Raw genomic sequence first — 21377 nt, 5'->3', positions numbered from 1 at the left:
TCAAAGAGGTTCCTACGTTACTTTTTTATGTCTTTTTTCTGAAAGGTTGTAAATATCCAGTGGTGAACCCTAGTTATACAATTGTTGGTTTTCAAAGAGATTAGCCTGAATTACCCTATCTGAGAGATCGTTACACAGTGCACAATTACACCAGTGGCGTGACCGGGTGAGCTAAGGAAGGCTCAAACTGTGTCATTAGACTTTGAATATTGGGGGAACCAGGACACAAACTACTGGAAACCGAAACAACTGGCAACATGTTCGGTATGAAGCAAACAAGCAGAAATCAGGAAGCCAATTTAAAGAAGGTGCTTACCAAACACATTTCCTGAGAAATACAAATGAAAGCAAGTGCCCTGATCAGCTAAGAAAAAACTCCACTCCAACAAGCAAAAGGACTAGGGAAGAAAAGCCAACAGTTGCTAGAAGAGAGCCAGCTAATCACAAACATTCTCCCACACAATCACTGGCTCCTCTTCATTGTATTGACCCGATCAGACAAAGAGCTCACTGGACACTGAGCATGCAGGCATTACAAGAGTATGGGGGGAAATAAGAACATGGGAGAAGAAGTGATCCAACTCTCAGTGTTGTGAAGAATGCTAAGGATCCCTCACTGAAACCCTGCCTAAAGTCTCCTCCAGGGTGACCAGGGGAAGGCAGACGCTTCCTGATCCAAACCCTGGGGGTGGTGTACTGCAGAGGATCACCTGGGAGGAAACAAGGCCCAGGGTGGTGAGGGGATTCAGTGGAATGAGACACTGTATTTTTCCTCTGACAGGAAGATTCTTACCACTGTACCTAAAGAGGTAGTGGCTTATTGTAATTTTAATGTTTCTCAACCTCATATGAGACCCAAGGTTGTGAACCCTCAGGTTATAAAATCAGAACAGACTATACCGAAAGAAAGATACTTTTTGGTATTCCAAACTAAATACCTTCCTCAATCTCAAGGGTACAATGTAAAGGATTATGGAAATGTTGTCTTCACTAAACCATCTTCCTCTGTAATAGCTAATTGTTATAGCCCTTTTGGCAAAAGCCTTAAGGGAATGAAATCTACCCTTATAAAAAATGCAGAAGTTGAAAAACCTAACTTTGTTAGAAGAAACTACAAGTCCCAGAATCCTAAAGGTATTGAGACGCGGAAGAGGGCTGACGAGGCATGCAGATGTAGTAGTCAGGCAATTAAGCATAGTAGCCACTGCAGTAGTCCGGCAATTAAGGGTAATAGCCGACACCTGAAGTCAATCAACAAACCTTTGAGACATAAATGGCCCCATCAGTAAAGGAGGAGTAGAAGGAGCTGAAATGAGAGCTGGAAGGTTGGCTGTAGCAGCAGTAGCAGAGGAGAAGTACGAGTTTGACAAATCACAAGAAAGTGGAATAACAGAAGGGATGCCAGAGCATGGAGACAGCAGATTTTATCTGCAAGTTCTGAGAGAGTCCTGTTCTCCCAAACTCTTAAGTGCAGAGGCTGCACAACAGAAGATGTACAGGAGGCTGAGTTTCCCCATGTGAGCCTTGTTGCTGTGATCGCTGAACCGTGAGTGTGCAGGAGACTAAGGCCAGAAGCAGAAGGCAAGCAAAGAGTCTCGGGAGGAAAAGGAACTCCCAAAATTAAGTGGCCGGACCGAAGACACCCGTGCTGGAGAAGGGTGTGGGTGCCCAGCAAGCCAGAAGCAGCAGAAGTAGAAGTGGAACTCGGAGAAGCAGTGCAACGCACAAGACTAGTGTCTATGAAGCCGGTGAGTGAAGCACGGCATTCAAATACACTGCGCAAGTCTTGCTGGTAAGCTTGTTGTACACGAAGTCTGGTTAACAATGTAATTGTAGCACTTGCGTATACTGTAAGAAATCCATACTCGCGTGAGAACCTAACGTGCTTGAAAACCCATTGTTGAAGTATCTAGAACCTGTTGCTGTATAACGGAGTGGTAGAGTTTCCCTAATTAACAAAAGGGAACACTTCCTAAACCATTACCGAACACCTAACATTCACTATGTACGAGTTACAAGTCACAGAGAGGGAAAACAACATTCAAAGAAGGTTGCATGTGCCTAAATGCAATTCCCAAAGGAAGCCAGAACATCATTCTTTATTGTTATTTGGGAATACAATTCATTATACAACTTTAAACCTTACAAATCTACTTCAAAGAGAGGTTGCGTGGGCCCAATTGTGTTTTCACTTGAAAGTCTGAACTCTATACTATATCCAGAAGTGACATTCATTTTATTTTCAAGAACTAAAGAGTCTAAAGTTTTAAAGAGAACAAGCAATGCCCAAGCCAAGAGGCACCCCCTTTTCATAGTGAAAATAGTCTTACCAAGAGTTAAAAAGCTACATAACTACACTGTGAAGTTATTAACAGTCAAGTAGCATAAGAACCAAGCACACCTTTGTTACCTGAAGCTGAGAGAGCGGCATATAAGCTTCTCTAATTACTTGGGCTGATAACTGGCGGAAAGGTGGGAGCAAAACTGGGGGAGGGGAACCAAATGCTTTTGAAAAATACTTTCAAGTAAAATGCAACCTGTGGTGCGAAAAAGACTGCAGGCGCTAGAAAGAAGAGAGTCTTATGGGCAGAAGCAGGTTGTTCTTGTGGTAGTCAGGCAGACGGAAGAGGCAAAGAGGTTGCCCCTTTTGAGAAGACCATTGAAAGGAAGAGTGTCTTGCCTACCTGAAGAGGTTGAAGTGTCTTGTCAAAACCTACCTAATAATTCAACAGTATTGAGCAGTAGTAGTGATATTTGAACTGTGGTGGCACATCAAGTTGTCAGCATGGTATATTAAGTTGTCAGCAGATCTCACTTTGAAGTGGTCTGAAGCAGTAACGTACTTTGGGACAAATGTGACTTTTCTCATAGTACCAATAGTAGAACGAACAAGTTACTTACCTGTAACTGTTGTTCTCCAGCATGGGTCTGGCATGGATTCACATGCTCATGAATATTCCCCGTCGTCAGGCTGGGAATCCTCGGTAAAGAAAAATCAGTATCAGTTTCGTTTCTGATCTGTCTTTAGTAGTAGTAACCAATCACTGATCTCTGCGTCATACTGACCACAGCCAATGACTGCCCTCTACCTAAGCCCCGCCTCTGGCAGCCATCTTCAGATTTGGTAGCACGTGAAGTGGCAGTATGACCAAGTGAAGAGCCGCACAGGGGTAGGTGGGAGGGTTCGCATGTGAATCCATGCCAGACCCATGCTGGAGAACAACAGTTACAGGTAAGTAACTTGTTCCTTCTCCAGCATGGGGTCTGGCATGGATTCACATGCTCATGAATATAAGAATAGATAGCAGTACACACATGCACAACCACGGGGGTGGCAAAAGGCTCAACATTAAGCAATACAAAACACTCAACATTAAGCATCTCTTACCTCCTCACCAGGCTCACCTTAAGCGAACAGGTTGCGCAGCACTGCTTGGCCGACCCTGGACTCCTCCCTGGAATCCCGATCGACGCAGTAGAATCTCATGAAGGTGTGCGTCGACCTCCACGTAGCAGCCCTGCAGATGTCCAGCAGGGGCACACCAGATAAGAACGCCGTAGTAGCAGCGATCGCTCTGGTCGAATGGGCTCTCGGACGGCCTGGCAGCGGTCGGTTAGCCAACCGGTGACAGTGCATGATGCAGCCGGAGAGCCATCTGGAAATAGAAGACTTCGAGAGAGCCTTCCCTTGATTCACAGGTCCAAAGTTCACGAACAGCTGTGATGTCCTCTGGAAACTCTTTGTGCGGTCCACGTAGAACTTCAGCGCTCTAGCCACATCCAGCGAGTGCAAAGTCCTCTCGGCCGGCGACGAAGGAGATGGGAAGAAAACAGGTAACACCAAGTGCTCGTTAAGATGGAAGTCCGACGGCACCTTGGGCATAAAGGAGGGGTGCGTCCTAAGCACCACCCTCGAGGCATGGAAAGTCAAGTACGGTGCTTTGCAGGATAGGGCCTGGATCTCTCCCACTCGTTGTGCGGAGGTAATGGCCACCAGGAACGCAGTCTTCCAGGACACAAACTTCATAGGTGCGGAGTGCATCGGCTCAAATGGGGGCCCCATGATCCTGGTCAGCACCACGTTAAGTTCCCACGCCTGGGCCGGGGCCTTCACCGGCGGGAAAGACCGGAACAGTCCTTTCATAAACTCTTTTACCAGTCGATGGGACCACAGTGACGTCCGTCCTGTGGTTCTGGTATATCTGGAGATAGCCGCAAGATGAATTTTAATGGAGGCATGGGCTAGCCCAGCCTTTGCCAGCGATAGCAGGTACGGCAGCACTTGAGGGGCCGTAATCCGTAGGGGGTTGATCTTCTGTGCTCGGCACCAGATAGAGAACCTCTTCCACTTATGACCGTAGCATTTGAGAGTCGAGGACGCCCTGGCCTTTGCAAGAACCTCTCTGCAATCGGCCGGTATATCGTAGCCTCCAAACTCTAGCGCTGCAGGAGCCAGGCCTGCAGGTTCAGCGACGCCGGGTCGTGGTGGAAGATGGCGCCTCCTTCTCTGGAGAGAAGGTCCGCGTCCGCCGACAGCTTGATGGGAGGGGACGTTGACAAGTCCAGAAGGTCCGGGAACCAGATCTGCCTCGGCCACGCCGGTGCGACGAGGATCATCCTGCACCGGGACCTCTTGAGCTGGCTGATGAGTCGAAGCAGCAATGGAGGGAACGCATACAGGTATAGGCCGTCCCAGGGGAACGAGAACGCATCGCCCATGCTTCTCGGCTGGGGAAACCTGCTGGCGAACCTCTTGTACTTCGAGTTCGTCGCTGTTGCGAACAGGTCGATTTGGGGTTTGCCCCATCGTCGGAAGAGTAGATCCACCTGATCCTGGCGCAGTTCCCACTCGTGACACGCGCGCAGCTCCCTGCTGAGCGAGTCGGCGATGGTGTTGCTTTCTCCTGCCAGGTGGAAGGGAACCAGGAACATCCCCTGGGCGACCGCCCAGTGCCACAGATCCTGTGCCTCCTTGGATAGGGCTGGGGATCTGGTGCCTCCCTGCTTCCGTATGTAAAACTTTGTCGTGGTGTTGTCCGTGAAGATCCGCACCACCTTGCCCTTGAGCGACGGGAGGAACGATTTGAGAGCCCAGAACACGGCTCGGAGTTCCAGGACGTTGATGTGCAGGAGCCTCTCCTCCGGGAGCCAGAGGCCTCTTGCGTGGAGATCTCCGGTGTGGGCGCCCCAAACTTCCAGGGAGGCGTCCGTCGTCACCGTCTCCTGGTACGCCGGCGTCTGAAAGTCCTTGCCCACCGTGAGGTGTGCTTGAACGCCCCACCACTGAATCGCCCGCCGGAACACCTCGTTGAGGGGGACCCTGTCTTCAAAGGTGCCCATCGCCTGTAACCAACAGGCGTCGAGAAATTCTTGAAGAGGGCGCATCCGTAGTCTGCAGAGGCGCACCAGGTAGATGCAAGAGGACATCATCCCCAGGAGGGACTTGATGGACCTCACTCTGGCCACGTCCGTGGCTAGCAGGCGCTGCACTTTGCCTAGAATGGTCTTCGTCCGTTCTTCCGACGGGGCCGCCAGGCGCCTCACTGTATCGAGCTTCGCTCCCAGAAACAGGGCCACCTGCGACGGCACCAGGTGGTACTTCGGGTAGTTTATGGCGAATCCCAGGTTTGTGAGTAGCTGGACGGTCCTCGCAGTGTGTTCGACAGCGAGTTCCCTCGTCCTTGAGCGGATGAGCCAGTCGTCCAGGTAGGGATAGACGTGAATCCCCTGCAGGCGCAGCCGCGCCGCCGCTGGTGCTAGGCACTTGGTAAAGACCCTGGGGGCCGACTTCAATCCGAACGGTAGTGCTCTGAATTGGTAGTGGCGTCCCTGGACGACGAACCTGAGGAACTTTCGGTGACTTTCGAGGATGGGAACGTGGAAGTATGCATCCTCCAGGTCCGACGACGATAGAAAGTCGCCTTCCTCCAGCTGTCCCAGTACGTGCTGGAGGGTGACCATCCTGAACTTTTGTGATCTGATGTATTTGTTCAAACGACGAAGGTTTAGGATGGGGCGCCAGCCGCCCGTCTTCTTCCTGACGAGGAAGTACCTTGAGTACACCCCAGAGCCCCGGAGCCTCTTCGGGACAAGCTTGATGGCGCCTTTCCTGAGCAATGCCCGTACTTCCAACAGCAGTTGCGGGACGTGATTTTCCTTCCTGGCCACAGGTGGAACGTGAGGGCACTTCTTCAGGAATTCGATAGAGTGTCCTCTTGCCAGGGTATCCAGCACCCAACGGTCGGTGGAGATGGACTTCCACACGGTGACGAAATTCGTCAGCCGGCCTCCCACCGGGGTGCTTTGGTGGGGGCCTGAGGCCACGGCCGGTTCAGTCCTGCTTGGAGGTGGTGGCCTTGCTGCCCTGGCCACCTTGCCGATGGCGGCGAGGCGCTCCCTGCTTGCCGCGACCCCTGTAGGCCTCCTCAGACGAGGAGCGTGCCAACTGGCGGTAGGACGACGAGCCACCGCTGGATCCCTTGGAGGCACCCTGTCTGCCTCCGGCGCTCCGAAAGGGCCGTCGTTGCTGAAGGGCTCCTAGGGCGCAGGCCGTCTCCGTTTTTATGGCTTGGAGGGATTCGTCCACCGCCTTCCCGAACAAGTTGCTGCCGTCGAACGGCATGTCCAACACCCTGGTCTGGACGTCCTGACGGAAGTCGGTCGCCGGGAGCCAACCCCGTCGTCGTAGGCAAACACCGTTGCCCAGCTGGCGGAACCCGGTATCGGCAATATCGGTTGCCACCGTTATGGCGTGGTCCGACGCCACCTCGCCCTCTTGCAGTATTTCCAGAGCCTCGGACCTCTTGTCGTCCAGCAGGAAGTCCAATATGGGGGCCAGCTTAAACCAGAGCTCCCTGTCGTAGCGGGCCACGATCGCCAGGGCATTGGCCGCTTTGATCGTCGTCGCCGCCGACGAAATGACCCGCTGCCCCATGGCGTCCAACTTCTTTCCCTCGCCGTCCGGCGGGGAATTCGATGTCGAGGTTCCTGACCCCGCCGCTTTCTTCTTCGCCGCCGCCGAGACGACCGAGTCTGGCGTTGGCTGGGCCCTGAGGCACAGGGGAGCGGTTTCGGGGACCCGGTACTTCTTCTCGTACCGGTCCCGTTTGGCTGGTGCCGTGGAGGGGTTCTTGAGAACTGACAGGCCCTCCTCCCAGATGTTATCGATTAGGGGCACCGCGATGACCGTCTTCCTCTTGGCCTCCCGGCGCTGATAGAGGAAACCTTCCTTTTTCTGCTCCTCCGGGCAGAGGTGGAACAATTCGGGCGCCCTGGCGATCATGGCGTGGAATGAGCCAATCTCGTCGGGCGGCGAGGCCCGTGCGACGGGAGACGGGAGACCCGTTCCGTCGTCGTCGCCCTCAGAACCCGTCGTCGAGCCCAACGCACCGTCATCTCCCGACTCGTGGGGGGAAGAGGAGGGAACTGTAGGCCTTACGGGGGCGAGCGGAGGAGAGGGTTGGGTCCTCCGTTGTTTGTTCTGAGGACTTCCCGACGGACCAGGTTGCGGGTCCTCCGGCCTGGGCCGTGGGAATCTCGTCCTTATCTCAGAGCATAAGGACTGGATGGCAGACAAAATGGCCGCCGAGCCATCCTGAGGCCTAGGATCCGGCTGCGCCGGAAGGGAAGGCCGCTCTTCCTCACCATCGTCGTCTTCCTCGGTTATTAGCCGAGGATCTTCCTGACGGGATCGAACCTTCTCAAATTGGACTTCGAGGTTCCTCACGGCCTCGGTCAGTTCCTCCTCCGAGGCTGACTCCGAGCTCGAGGAGGGCACCGTGCCCCCCCTCGCTTCTTCCATCATGGCGGCCACGACGATGGGCTGAAAAGAGGATTCCCTCCTTGGCGGCAGGGAAACTCTAGTCCAGGAGGCGGTCTCCGCTGGCGGTGTCTCTGCCGGCTTGGCCAGAGTCGCCGCGATAGCCTCGATGGTTACCAGTCAAATGGTCGAAAACATTTGGTCGACAGACAATTTGGTCGACACCATTTGGTCGAATGCCAAATGGTCGAATTTTTTTTTTTTTTTTTACCCATTTTTTTTTTTTTTTGGGGGGGTCCCTCCCCCACCCCCCTTTTTTTTCTTTTTTATTTTTTTTCCCCACACGAAAACCCACAAAACACATATATATATATAAAAAAAAAAAAATTCGACCATTTGGCATTCGACCAAATGGTGTCGACCAAATTGCAGTCGACCAGTTTGTCGTCGACCAGTTGACTGGACACCAGCCTCGATAGAGGCCTTCGCCTGCTGGGTAGGGGCCTTGACCACCTTAGGTGCGTCCCGGGCCCTCTCCTTCGGGTGAGGGTCGACGCCTCGCTCCCCCTCTTCCGAGATCGGACGGGGCTTCTCCCGAAGCTTACCCGGGGTCTCGGACTTCCTCTTCCCCGAACCGGAGCGTTGGCTCATGGTTGACGGTGCCGGGGAAGGTGCGCCCTGCCTGGCGACCGAAGAGCCCGACCTTTCGGCGCTCCCGGAGCCAGCGGATTCGCAGCGCTTGGCCTGGTGTTGGGCCCCCGTCGCCGGGGCGCCTGCACAGGACTTAGAAGCCCGCTCGGACCCTTTCTTCTTCTTCTCACCCGTCCAGCCCTTCTCCAACCAGCTTGCGAGACGGGATCGACGGTCCCTCATGGTCCGCTCCGACAAGTTCTTGCAGAACTGGCAGTCCTTCTCTACATGAGTCTTGTCCCCATGAAGACAGTAGAGGCATTGCGAATGTTCGTCTTCCTTAAACACATTCTGCAGCCCGCATCCAGGGCAGCTGCGAAACAGCTTGGGACCGGGTGACGAACTCGCATCCTGGGCCATCTCGAAGTATCCTCCAAGAAGTTGATTCAACGAAATCTTCACCCTTGAGGGGCGTAGGAAAATCCCGCAACGGGTAGCCGTTAACGGGAGTAGAAACAGTGGAGCTTGAGGCTCGATTAACCGAAAAAAATGTGAAAATTCACCTGAAAAAGCGCGAAACACACAGTAAAAGCTCGAGAGCTAAGCACGAGGACTCCCAACACTTGAAAGTGCGGTAAAAATCTGAAGATGGCTGCCAGAGGCGGGGCATAGGTAGAGGGCAGTCATTGGCTGTGGTCAGTATGACGCAGAGATCAGTGATTGGTTACTACTACGAAAGACAGATCAGAAACGAAACTGATACTGATTTTTCTTTACCGAGGATTCCCAGCCTGACGACGGGGAATATTCATGAGCATGTGAATCCATGCCTGACCCCATGCTGGAGAAGTGCGGTTGTTCAACAGAGAAGCAGCAGCACAGAGAAAGCATCCTGACAAATATAACAAATGTAAAAGTTGTACCTGAAGAAGTGCTAAATAATTGTGTATTATTGACACTGGGGAATATGACACTTTCTTTTGAACTGTGACAAATTATCTTGAAGAAGAGACAATTTACCATCATAAACCGGATTACCATTGGTCCTATTTCATTTCAAGTTGGAAGGGGATCTTTTCATCCAGGAACAAAGAGTTGTTAGGAGTGGAATTTTAGTTTGATTAACTTTTTCTTTGAACTTTGAAGAACTGGTTCAAAACCTTCCTTTTCTTTTGCTGAACATGTTGGAGTTAACTTTGAATCCTGGGGAAGGGATCTTACACAGGACAGCAGAAGGCCATTCAGACATTGGGCCTCATTACGACCCAGGCAGTAGGGGGTTAACGGCGCCGGTAGAGCTGCCGGCGCCGTTAACCCCCAACCGCCTCATTACAAGGTCTGCTCACGGGACCCGCTAAGGACGCCTGGTAAAACCAGGCTTCCTTAGCGGGTCCCGCGAACAGACCTGGACGCAAACAACAGGCCCGTCATTAACAGGCCCGTTGTTAGCATCCTTCCCGTTCCCATTGAGCCCTATGGGGCTCAAATGGGAATGGGGATGTACCGGGTCCGGGTTCCTTGATTGGGGAAATACCGGGCACTCCAAGGTCGGAATGGCCCAGTATTTCCCCATTCAAGGAAACCGGTACCCAGTATGGGGGTAGCCATCCCCGGAATGAGGCCCATTGTGTTAATATTGTTTATTATATTGTGTTGCTATATACTTCCCTTTGTATGCTTGTTGTTTAGTTTGAGGGCCAGTTTCCCATGCTAGGGAATGTTCCCTTAGCCTTTCGACTAGTTAGAGAATTCCTCTGTAGAGTAGGGCAAGCAAGGTGTTTTCTTTATATAATTTCTTTAACAAAATGGCATATTTTCAAACGTCAGATTGCTATTGCGTGGAAGCTCCCTCAAAGCTTGCCAATCACAACATGGCAGGCTGATGTCCGTAGGTGGGGGATAGCTGAACTGGCAATAGCACAGGGTGCGGAAACTGAGATGGAAGGGGAGGGAGTGACAATCCACTGGTCCCAACTGTTGAACGATTTGTCAAAAAATAACGATCCGAGACCGCCATGAAGGAGTATCCGTGTCCGACCCAACCTCTGCAGAACTGTTGAATATAAAGGACCGTCCACAGTTTTCTAGGGAACAGGAGAAGAGGCCCTGATGGAGCAACCTGTAAACACGTGGGTGGGAGGGAGGGGGACAGGGACTGTGTGATATTTCTGGGGTGTTGTGGTTACTGTTATGGAAAAATGCTAATAAAAGGTGTTTAAAAATAAAAAAATACATTTAAAAAAGGTATATTTTGAGAAAACTGCAAGCAGTTGTCCACTTCGCATTACTGACCCCTCACAGGGTGCTGTGGGAGAACACTGGGTTCTTCCTTTGCCTCTCTCGTCTCCTGTAATACTGCTCCCCACTGCACCCCAACGTATTCAGCTCACAATCTTGATCTCATTTTTCTTCCACTCGTTTGAACTCACGCACTATTTGACTACTATCGATTTAGACTTCTGTTATTCTGTTTCTTCCCACGTCTCCCTCTAGATTGCAAGTACCTCGATCTTGGATTTTACACTGCGGAAATTGAAGTATAGTAGCGGCAGTCCTTGGATCTCATATGTTGCTGCAGGAACCGGAGCATCAGTGCTTGGTGCAGCCACTTCGACAGCAAATCCATTCTCACACAACACCAACAGCTTGTTGCCCTCCTGAAACATGACAAATTCAACACAAATCATCAGCAGCTTCTTACACATCAAAATAAAGAAGAAGAGCAAGAGGAGTAGAAAGGGCAATGATGACAATTCAATTATTCAATTATTACATTTCTAACAAGTTACTACCCACATGACTCAATCGCTATACCTGTATTAGGCTGCTAGAAAGCTCAAGCACCAACAGTATATGGTAAAATATTTAACTACCTTACCCAGGGCCTTGCTTTAGAGGGCTTCATGGGATTTTATACAGTACAAAGGAAATTATTTTCCTAAAGTTAATTGTATCATTTCCAAAATGAAAACATAGGATTCACACCACATTAAAATGGCTAAATCTGAAAAATGTCCTAGTCTGCCAACTAATGTGCCTCCCACAGATAGGCACTCTTAACATATCTATGCAAATGTTTAAATCCATTCCATGATTGAAGCTTGAGGGTATGGATTAGTAGTTACCTACAACAATAGGGTCCATACCCATAACCATGGCTTTGCACGTCTTGTCATCTATGTACTTACAACTCTCCCCTAACAAGGTCTGGCTCCCCAGTAGGTTAGTTAAACGAACATTTCAGCACCCTGTTGTGTCACTTGTACAATAACAGGGGGCTTCATTACTGTTAAGGGAAGGTATTGTGAGTTCTAATTGTCAACAATCCTCCCGTTCCAATCCCTTTTCAGGGAAATGTTCCTTAGTTCTGAGTTAGGATGGGTATAGGACAAGCAAGGAGTCTCTAAAGCAGACATGGATGGAAGGGAGAGCAGAGCACTAGCATGAGAAGTCGGAGGCTTGAGTGATCTAGGGTTACAATCATCAGTCTTGCTCATCTTGCTTACACTATGCTGTGCGATTTCGCACTATGAATTTCTTTAGTTGTATTCTGAGCAATGGCACACCAGACAGAGATATAAACATCTGCCTCTTTTATTCAGATGATATCAAGTGCGGCTTGGGCTAACATCTAGAGTTCTAAAGAGTGATCTACAGCCAAGGATTGAGCTGGCCAGGAGGATAGCTCAGGGACAGCGTGCTCGCTTGGAAGTAAGACGACACAGAGCAACACAGGTTCGAACCCTGGTCTGCATTTAGAAACCTCTGGGTATTAAGCGAGTTATAAATAACCAATCTAAACAAATAGTGAACAGTTAGGGACAACACAAAGTGGAGTTCCTGGCAGAACTGGGGAACTCCCAATCATTTCCTACTTTGGAAACGTAAATAAAAAAAACCCTATGCCTTTAAGTCTTTGTCTCTCTTGTGAGACACCCCACTCGATTTATTTATTTATTTACTGGATATTTGTAAGGTGCCTATACAACAAATGGTGTTTCAAGGCGCCACAAGACGAAAAGGGGGCGGGGGGCAAGGGAGCAAACAAACACTAACGGTCCTACTAGGCCTTGTGACCTTTGGATCGTGCAAGTGCAGTAACAAGAAGGGTGAGGAGGGGGGTGGGGGGGTTCCGGTCTGTGCGAAAAGCAAAGTGCTAGCTTGGGAAAGGAAGTGCAGGGAACAAGAGGAGAGAGTGCAAGTGAAAAAGGAGGGGAGTAGAAGGGGGGGAGGCCCTATGGCGTGTGCAAGAGGTGGCCAGGAGGGCAAGTGCCATGGAATACATTAAGCGCAGGCAGTGAGGGTCAACATGCTAAGTGCGAAGAGGGTGGTGGACTGGGCGGAAGTGGCCTGGGGCCCTGTCGAGCTCAGAGTCACTGTGGCAGACAGGGGTGTTAGCAGGGGAGGGAGAGAGGGAAGGAAGAAGAGAATAGGAGGGTCTTGAGGAGCTTCCGGAACTTAAGGAGATCTGGATCAAGCCTGAGAGGCGCAGGGAGACCATTCCAGAGGGAGGCACCTGCAGAGGAGAGAGAGATCTACCCTCCAATCTCTGCTTAGAGAAGCGTTTAATCTGCACAGAGTTGGAGCTCGAACACCAAAGGACTCTAGCAGGGAGGTATTTAGGGAGTGAGAGTTGGATGTAGCGGGGTCCCAGGTCCCAGAAAACCTTGTGGATGAACTTGATCATAGAAGCTAACGAGAGCCAGTGGAGAGATTTTAGGGCTGGAGAGATGCAGTCCCTGGGCTTGAGGCCAAGAATAAGTCTTGCAGTCCTATTCTGGATTAGTTGGAAGGTGCGAAGGGAGGATAAAGAAAGATTGAGGAAGAGGATGTTGCAGAAGTCCAGCCTAGAGAGGACCAGCGCTCTAGAGAAATTGAGTTTCTGGGGGAAGGTGAGGAAAGGGAGAATGCCTCTGAGGAGGTGCAGATGATAGTGAGCCTTCTTGGCAAGGTACGGGATGTGAGGAGAGAAGGAGAGAGAGCAGTCAAAGATGACACCAAGGTTTTTTGCCTCACAAGAGAGTGAGGGGGAGGGGACCCATACAGGGCAGCCAAAGGGAAGGAGGGAGCTGGGGTCCCAATGAAAAGGATCTCTGTCTTACTGGCATTAAGGCAGAGATCATTGGCAGCACACCATGCCTGAATAGCAGTCAGACAGTCAGGGAATATTGGTTCCTTCTTGGCTTAGAGATTTCTCAGTGTTGTTTTCTTCCATCTTCATGCCATTGAGATCTTTGCCCGATCTGATGTCAATCTGGATTGCCTCAACAGCTCTGAAATGTCTGGTTTTCTCTGGGCCTTCCTTGGCTTTGGTTGTACTTCAGTTTCTCAAGCGGTATCTTGGATGCATCGTTAGTTTTTGTGCTGTTCCACCCTGGACCTTGGTTTGGATTTAGGTTTCTCAGCTGGTCCTTCATTTCATCTCTGCCATTCACCCCCTGAAATGGGATCTATTCTCCCAGCAGGGCCCGTTGGGTTGCTGGTGAAAGTTCTGTTGATGGCTGCCTTTCAGTTCCCAGGGCCTGGGAGTACTTTCTTCAATAGCCTTGTCAGTCATGTTCTCCATAATGTGGCAACCAGGACTCGTATAAGCTTAGGATCTGTCAGCTTGTCACTAAACTACACATTCTTCTTGTTGTTCTTCCAGGATCCCCCCCCCCCTTTGAGCAAGGGAGAAGAAATTGGCATGGCTGCCTCTTCCATCGCTTCTTACTGGACAATGTCTACATGTTTCTCCCCTGGGAGGTTAAAAACACTAGTCTGTCTTCTCTGGATTTCTCTCCATCTCTGAGGTGTGCCACCTCCTCTTATCCTCCTCTAATCATTCTACATCAGGGTCCTGGCATTTGTAACCAATGCCAATGGCCGCTTTTGCCTTCAACTCGTATTCCTTTTGGGGATTGGATAATCCCTAATCATGTTGTATTGCCTTAGAGTTGTTTGTTCGCTTCATGTGGCTGGTTCTTTTCTAGATCTGTTTGTCTCTCTTTTTTGTGTGTGCTGACAGTTTATTGCAGCTTTCCAACACAGCCACTTGCTGTTGATGATATGTACTGGTTTATTTTTGGTAGGTGGTAACTTTCATGTTTTATTTACAACCGTTTAATGTGGCGGGTAGGAGTCACTGATGACCTGTTACCTTTTTTTTAATAAAATTTATAAGAAAATGCCCATCTTTCCCCATTACTAAAGGGATCCCCCTGTCTATGTAAATTAACTAACAGTGCATGTCTATCGTCACAAAGTCCAAAGTGATCATCCTCATTCCGAAACCTGACCCTACTACTAATGTGAACAACTCAAAATAGGCCCAAAGAATGTCTCTCTCTCCGGTCTCGTTTGCCTTCTTGCCTGCTTCCCAGCGACTTTCTCTTCAGGTCTTAAATTTATCTCATGTGGTTATTTGATGCACACATGTCTCTCTTTACCATATATGTTTCTTAAAGTTATCTTCCCTGATAGTCTCTTGAGATCTCCTTCATAAGCTCTTGTAGCTCTTCCAAAGACTTCTGGGTCTTGTACTCTTGAACACTAGGTTTACGACAGTTTTCCTTCAGATAGTCTCTCACACTCTTGTCTTTCCTTGTAGAGCTCTTATTTTCTTGAGGTCCAACCGTCCCTGGACTTTGTTTGACATTATCCAAATTATAACTCCCCCCTCATCTGAGTTCTCATTCTTGGAATATCTCTTTCTCGATCTTGTTCACTTGCCAGTGTTATGTCACATCTTTCATTACACGATTTTATGCTGTGCTTTCTCTAATTTTCACATCTTAAGTCAGAGGGTAATTTCCCATCCTCCCATGGTATTTGTTTCCAGTCTCTTTCCGTTTGCCACACTGGCTTATAATATCGATGTTATGGGTTTTTTATACCCCCAATTAGCTGGTCTTATTGGTCATATCTCATCGTTAGGATTGGAATGAGTTTCTCTCTTCATATAATACCAGTCTTCCTCTATTTCCCCAACCAAGTTATTAGTTACTTGCTTTTTTCAGGTTTTTACGAATCTCTTTTGACAGTCTTATTTTTAATGTCTCGTCCTTCTGACTGGGACGAGTTTCTCCATGCATATACTGGGGCCCCGGTGGCCTCCCGCACTTCCCGTTCTCCCCGGTACCTCCGTGTATGCATGGGAACCTTGCAGGGCTCGGTACTTGCTCTTCGGTATCTGGCTTCTCGTTCCTTAGCTTCGCCTTCCTCACATTCTATGGCCTCCCGTTCTCTGCTTCCCTTCTGGCTACTATCAAATGCAGGCACTGCCGAAATGGAGCTGCTCGCGCTCCAAGCAGTGATGTCTCGGCTTTGTTGTCCGGGCATCCTGCCCACCACGATACAGTCGTGGTCACGCCACCGCCCGGTATAGGGTTCGTATCTCGCACTTCACAACGGTTTCTCTGTGGTTGTATACGCTGGGCCTCCGGTGTCCCGCACTGGCGTTCTTCTCTTCCTGGAAAGTTGCAGGCTCTGCGACTTGTCTCTGCTATGCCTCTCTAAGGAGTGATGATGTCAGGAGGCGTCCCCCTGCATTCAATATTCTCTCGTCTTCATCCAAATAATATACATCTCTCCTTAAAGGGGCATCTTCTTTTCCTTTTTCATGTTGGTTTGTTTCAGCATTAACTTCAGCCAAATATAAAGATGTCACATTATTCTTCATAGCAGTCACTTCCATGTATGCAGCTATGGTATGTGGTCTAGGGAGTTCTCCTCACAGGAACAGGAGTCCCTGTCCCCTAAGGGGGAGTCTCTCCCAGTGAGGTCCAACTTGTCTCGACTCCTAAGGAGGGTCTTGCGTAAGAGGCTCACCTCCCTAGCCTCAAAGGGAGAGACTCCCCCTTGAGGAGAAGGGACTGTGACAAATCACTAGATGTCGTCACTTCTCCCCGAGAGGGAGACATTTCCTTGAGGCCAATACCCAATAGTCCCCTTGGGGGTGGTATAATGTAGGAGAATCTCATGGGGAGGGACTCCCCCGCTACGGATAAGGAGGACCATGTAGGGTACACCCCTTATGAGAACATCACACCCCCACATACTCTACCTGTCCTTACTCTGCTAGCCTCTTTATAGACAGTAGACCTATGCACTGTTGTAAGGCAGAGTACTTTAAGGAAAGTACTGGATGGGATGAAGAAGAACAACAGGAGCCTAAGTAATCCAAGTACTGGAACGATTTGGCCCAACAGAGCATTAAAGATAAAACATGCGAAAGAGACGAAGGACTTATACAATGGACTCAGACACTGCTGGCAACACTGTATAAAAAGTGACGATGGACTAAACATTGTGACTCGGGCAGCCGCGGAGGACAGCATCAGTGCAGCGCAACGAACGCAGGAGATTCATCCCTGGTGAGGGAGAGAACACCAAGGATGCTGGAAGTCTGCCACATCTGATGATCAGGAGGTCTGCAGGAGTAGACTGGTGCACAGCAGTGTCGGGAGAAGGAAAGAAAGCAGAAGGCAGACAGAAAAGCTGTTGCAGAGCCGCATGGAAAGCAAGACATTGAAGAAGCCCAACAGAATGTCCGCACATCCTAGGAAGCCCCAGCGACGTGCCAAAACCCTCAACAAGGTAAAGGGTGGCATGGTAGAACCGGAACAGATGCGGGTCGGCTTACCAAGAGGGCGTGTGCAGTTATCTCAAGGCCCCTTTGCAAACATAATGCTTGGGTGGCACAGCAGGTGCAGAAAGTCTACACACCTTCTCCTCCTCTTTACAGTGATGGAATGAAACATGTTGATCAATAGGAAAGGGTTGAGGACCCTAAATACCATCAAGAAAATTTGAGAGGGAAAGTCCCTCACAACAGGGGCGGGGATAAACCCACCAAACGAGATACAAGTCATCTTCCTCGTGGCAGTACTTGTCAGGGAAGTGTACCAAGTGGGCCATGTCAAAGAAGAAGAGAAGCCAGGGTTGCGGACCACCCTAACACTCAGAGATGGTGTTGTAGGTTGTGAAGGCATGAAGCAAGACACAGTCAACAGATTCAAAATTCAAACAAAAAGGTTTTATTAACTTAAATACCAGGATGGTTGAAGGCCTAACTTGCCCTATGCTAAGGCGGGATTTCCCTACCTAAATAAACTAAGGAAAATCTAAGTCAGAAAGTCCAACTTAAAAGTCTGTCTGTGTCCAAAACCTATACTTGCCCTCACAACTAAAGCTAAACAATGTGTAGGGATGGCAGCAAAAAAAACAAATAGTGTTCCAAATAAAGTTCTGAGCTTCTTCCAGGTACTGGCTTAATTTTCAGCTCCCTTCCCCAAGTTTAATGCAGTTCCACAAAACTCTTGAGATTCCCTTCCCCAAGTCCAAGACAGTTCCACAAAGTCTCAGGGTTCCCTTCCCCAAATTTAAGATAGAAGGTTCAAAGTTCAAAACAAAACAGTTCACAAAGAGTTGGGAACCTACCCAACCCTCTTAGCATGATTTTCCTTGGTTCACCAACGCACGTCGTTACAATACAAATCTTTCCATGTATATTTTCACTGACTTGCTCCTTTTGATATCAACACTCTGACTCCTCCTTTCATTGGCTTTTTTATGCAGGGCACTCGGTCTGTGCGCAGTTGTTGGACGACACGGTCCACCCATTACAGGTCACAGAACCGATACCCCTTTCTTGGCTGCTGTTCTTTAATACGGCTCCAATGCAGGGGTTCCCTCGGTCTAGGCGCAGTTGATAGACGATGCGGTCCACCCATTACAGGTACGCAACTGATACCCCTTATCCATCTGTTTTATCAACAATAGTCCACTGCTTTCCTTTGACAGTGAAGAGTATTTCTTGTATTAGGATTATTTTCTTCTAATATTTTACCATAGCTTGGCCACCATTCACTTGGTTACACTGTCTGTACTTCTCTGGCTCTTGCCAGTACCAGTCTTCCTCTATTTCCCCAATTCGGTTATTCGTTACTTGCTTTTTTAGGTTTTTACTATTCTCTTTTGACAGTCTTATTTTTAGTATCTCGTCCTTATGACTTGGATGAGTTTCTCCATGCATATAAAGGTGCCCCGGTGGCCTCCCGCACCTCCCGTTCTCCCCGGTACCTCGGTACGTGTATGTCGGGGAACCTTGCAGGGTTCGGGACTCACTTGAAGAGACCTCTGGATTCTCATTCCTTAACTTCTTGTTCCTCATATTTGCTGGTGTTCCGTTATCGGCTCCCATCAAATGCAGACGCTGGCAAAATGGAGCTGCTCACGTGCCAAGCAGTGATGGTCTCAGCGTCGTTGTCCGGGCATCCTGCCCACCACGATACAGTTTAGGGTTCCCCTATCCCACTTCACATCGGTTTCTCTGCAGTGAAAAACTGTATGTGCTCAGACTTCTAAGCTGAACAGTCACGCTCCAAAGCCTCTCACGAGCCGACTCTTGGCAGCACACCATCAGCACAGCATTACGGGGCCGCGCCCTGCCTGATCACCCGCTTTCGGCTCCGCTTCAGCAAAGCTAAGTACCGTGGCCTGGCTGCCCACAATAATTGTGCTAATAGATTGGGGGATACTAACTTATGCACGTGGGGGATTAACCACGGAACACCAGGGAACTTCATTACTAACCCGCTTCCGGTTCTTTTAACGAGTTACCCACTCTACGCACTGTTCGCATGAACAATCCTTACAATCATAGATAGTACATTGCAAAACTGCTGCTTACACATACCAGTAACAAATTCTGTTTTTCTCGCAGACTTTCAGTACTATGGCACTTGCCGCTCTTGAAGCAGTTCTCAGGGACCAAGCAGCGACTGTCGCACAGTGCGGATCACAATAAGAACAAGCTAAGTGCATTTCCTATAGTGACAATGTAATGTGAATGTGTTTGTCTTGCTGTGTTGTACTGGTATCAGATAACTATGAACAAATTGTAATATTGGTAACCGGTAACCTTTACACAGTAAAGTAACTGGGAACGAATTATACAAAGCAACACATACCCTGAGAGGGCAGTTGGGAGCTGATGGTGGGGGCATTATGGCAGTGCAAATCACCATGGGCAAAGGACCCTCCTTTTGCCTACAATTAAGAATCTGTGTTAGTGTGAATGAAGTTCGCAGTATGCATGAATACTACGCTCAGATCGCATGAATGCCAAACATATAGCACAGCAAGTGTTAAGAGCCAAGCAGCATTTTACCCAACCCCCCCTACCTATCCATAACCTCTCCCTCAACCTCTTTCTGGTTTACCCAACTCTACACAATCACAGGTACCAGAAACCGCTGAGGCGAGGTAGGAGTGCGTGCTAACCTGTGAGAAATCTGAAAGTGTCTCACCTGCTAGTCCCCGGGGATCTGTCATCCAGGTGGCCAGGACACAGTCATCGCTTTTGGATCCACTTCCTGGGGGTGTACCAGTGCGGGAGGATCACCTCGGTGAAGGGTGTTCGGGAGCGGAGGAGGGACACTGGATGTCGAGACGCACTATTCCCTTCCCTGTAACACCATTACCCCATCCTACCAAGTAGGATACTTAGAAACTCAAACCCCCACTTTCCCAACACAAACATTTCCTCATGGACAACTCACTACAAAAGAAAACAGACTAACGCCAGAGCCGTATACCTGACATGTCCCAGTACACTGGTCAGGCAGGGTCAGGCAATTACTTCTGACCATTATCCACACACCTGACTTCCATTATACTTTCCCACATGGATAAAAGACGTAGCATGAAAGCACACTCTGAACAAGGCAAAACACACAAGGAAGCAGCAGTTCCAAGGTGGCAGTTTATTACAAGACGAAAGATGGCAAAACCGAAGAGGATTACAAGGAGGGAAGTACCATTGACCTTTTCAACGAAAGACTGTTACTTTCATGAACCTTCGAGAATAGGAAACGTAAGACCAGGAGTCAAAGCTGAAGAATCCTGCATTGTGTGTCGGAGGTACCCAGGGCTCTCCCGTGTCATTAGCCAAGGCGGGGAGTATTGTTTGCCGCTGTGGTACTGTCCGTGGCTCCTACAACAAAGCAGTGCCAGTGACGTCAGCACAAACAGTGAGTTGGGGGAACTGATACCAGACCGGTCTGTGTTGAAGCTAAGGTTGCAAGAGGCAACATTGTATAGGGGAAAGTGAAGAGAACAGTGTATGAAGCGTATGTGGCAAGTGATGCAAACACAATCAAACAGCAGATGAGTGATTGAACTTTGAAGCCAATATACAATATCATAGACTGAGTAGTTCGGCACGAGGTGGGTGCTCATTCAAAGGTTCCTGTTAGGTATCCAGCTGAAAGGTGGCAAATGTAAAGAGTGAAAAAGAATTGTGAAATCGAAGTGGTCCTGCAACTGGTCAAGCAAAATCCTGTGCACATTCCAATGTCTTCGATAGTTGATGAAAAAGTATATGAAGTTAGTCCGAGCCCGGCGGAGGGAGATCAACTAAAAGCTTTTGGTTAAAGCAAGTTTGTATAAAGTTATATTGGAAATTGGAATTAGTCAAAGCCCGGCATAGGGACACTAATTGAACATTGCGGTAAAAGGGATCTGAACCAGACTGGGGGGGGATCTGAGGTCTGAGCCCGACTGAGGGGGATCTGAGATCTGAGCCCGGCTGAGGGGGATCCGGGGTAAACCGTGAGTCACCCAAGAAAGAATATCCTATGGGAAAATGGATGCATAAATAACTTTGAGAGGATCTGAGTCCGGCTGAGGCGGATCCGAGGTGAATAGTGAATCGAGTACTTGTGAAAATCTGAAAGAGGAAAATATTGTATTGTTTGTTTGTTTGCTGCATCAGGCCATCTGAATGAAGAAACTTGGGCATGGAAGGCCCTGATGATAATGATTGAACTGTATGCTCATGCTAGAGAAGCCAGAGACTGTGCTAAACTCCAGTGTACCACCTTGTCCCGTGCTGAAAACATGGGGAAGGGAGGCCAACGGCTGAACATCCTGACATATCATTTTGTTTAAGGATTGGCAATAGGTTTATTAGTATAGGTCCTTTTATTTTGACAAGACAATACTA

General features: G+C 49.2%; 1 protein-coding gene across 3 annotated transcripts in view; it reads right to left on the bottom strand.

Annotated features, from left to right (window-relative positions):
- The window catches only part of CFAP44 (cilia and flagella associated protein 44), a 1393686-nt gene that overhangs the window by 570635 nt on the left and 801674 nt on the right, over window positions 1-21377 (bottom strand). For all 3 annotated transcript variants that reach the window (XM_069635797.1, XM_069635796.1, XM_069635798.1), the window contains one exon: window positions 10894-11046. In XM_069635797.1, the coding sequence (XP_069491898.1) occupies window positions 10894-11046 (153 nt within the window). The remainder of the gene's footprint in view (window positions 1-10893; window positions 11047-21377) is intronic.

This window comes from Ambystoma mexicanum, chromosome 7p (assembly GCF_040938575.1).
Source record: "Ambystoma mexicanum isolate Mex_15411 chromosome 7p, UKY_AmexF1_1, whole genome shotgun sequence".
NCBI lineage: Eukaryota > Metazoa > Chordata > Amphibia > Caudata > Ambystomatidae > Ambystoma > Ambystoma mexicanum.
Note: the sequence above shows the minus strand (reverse complement) of the source record. Positions and strands in the feature narration are given on the sequence as shown.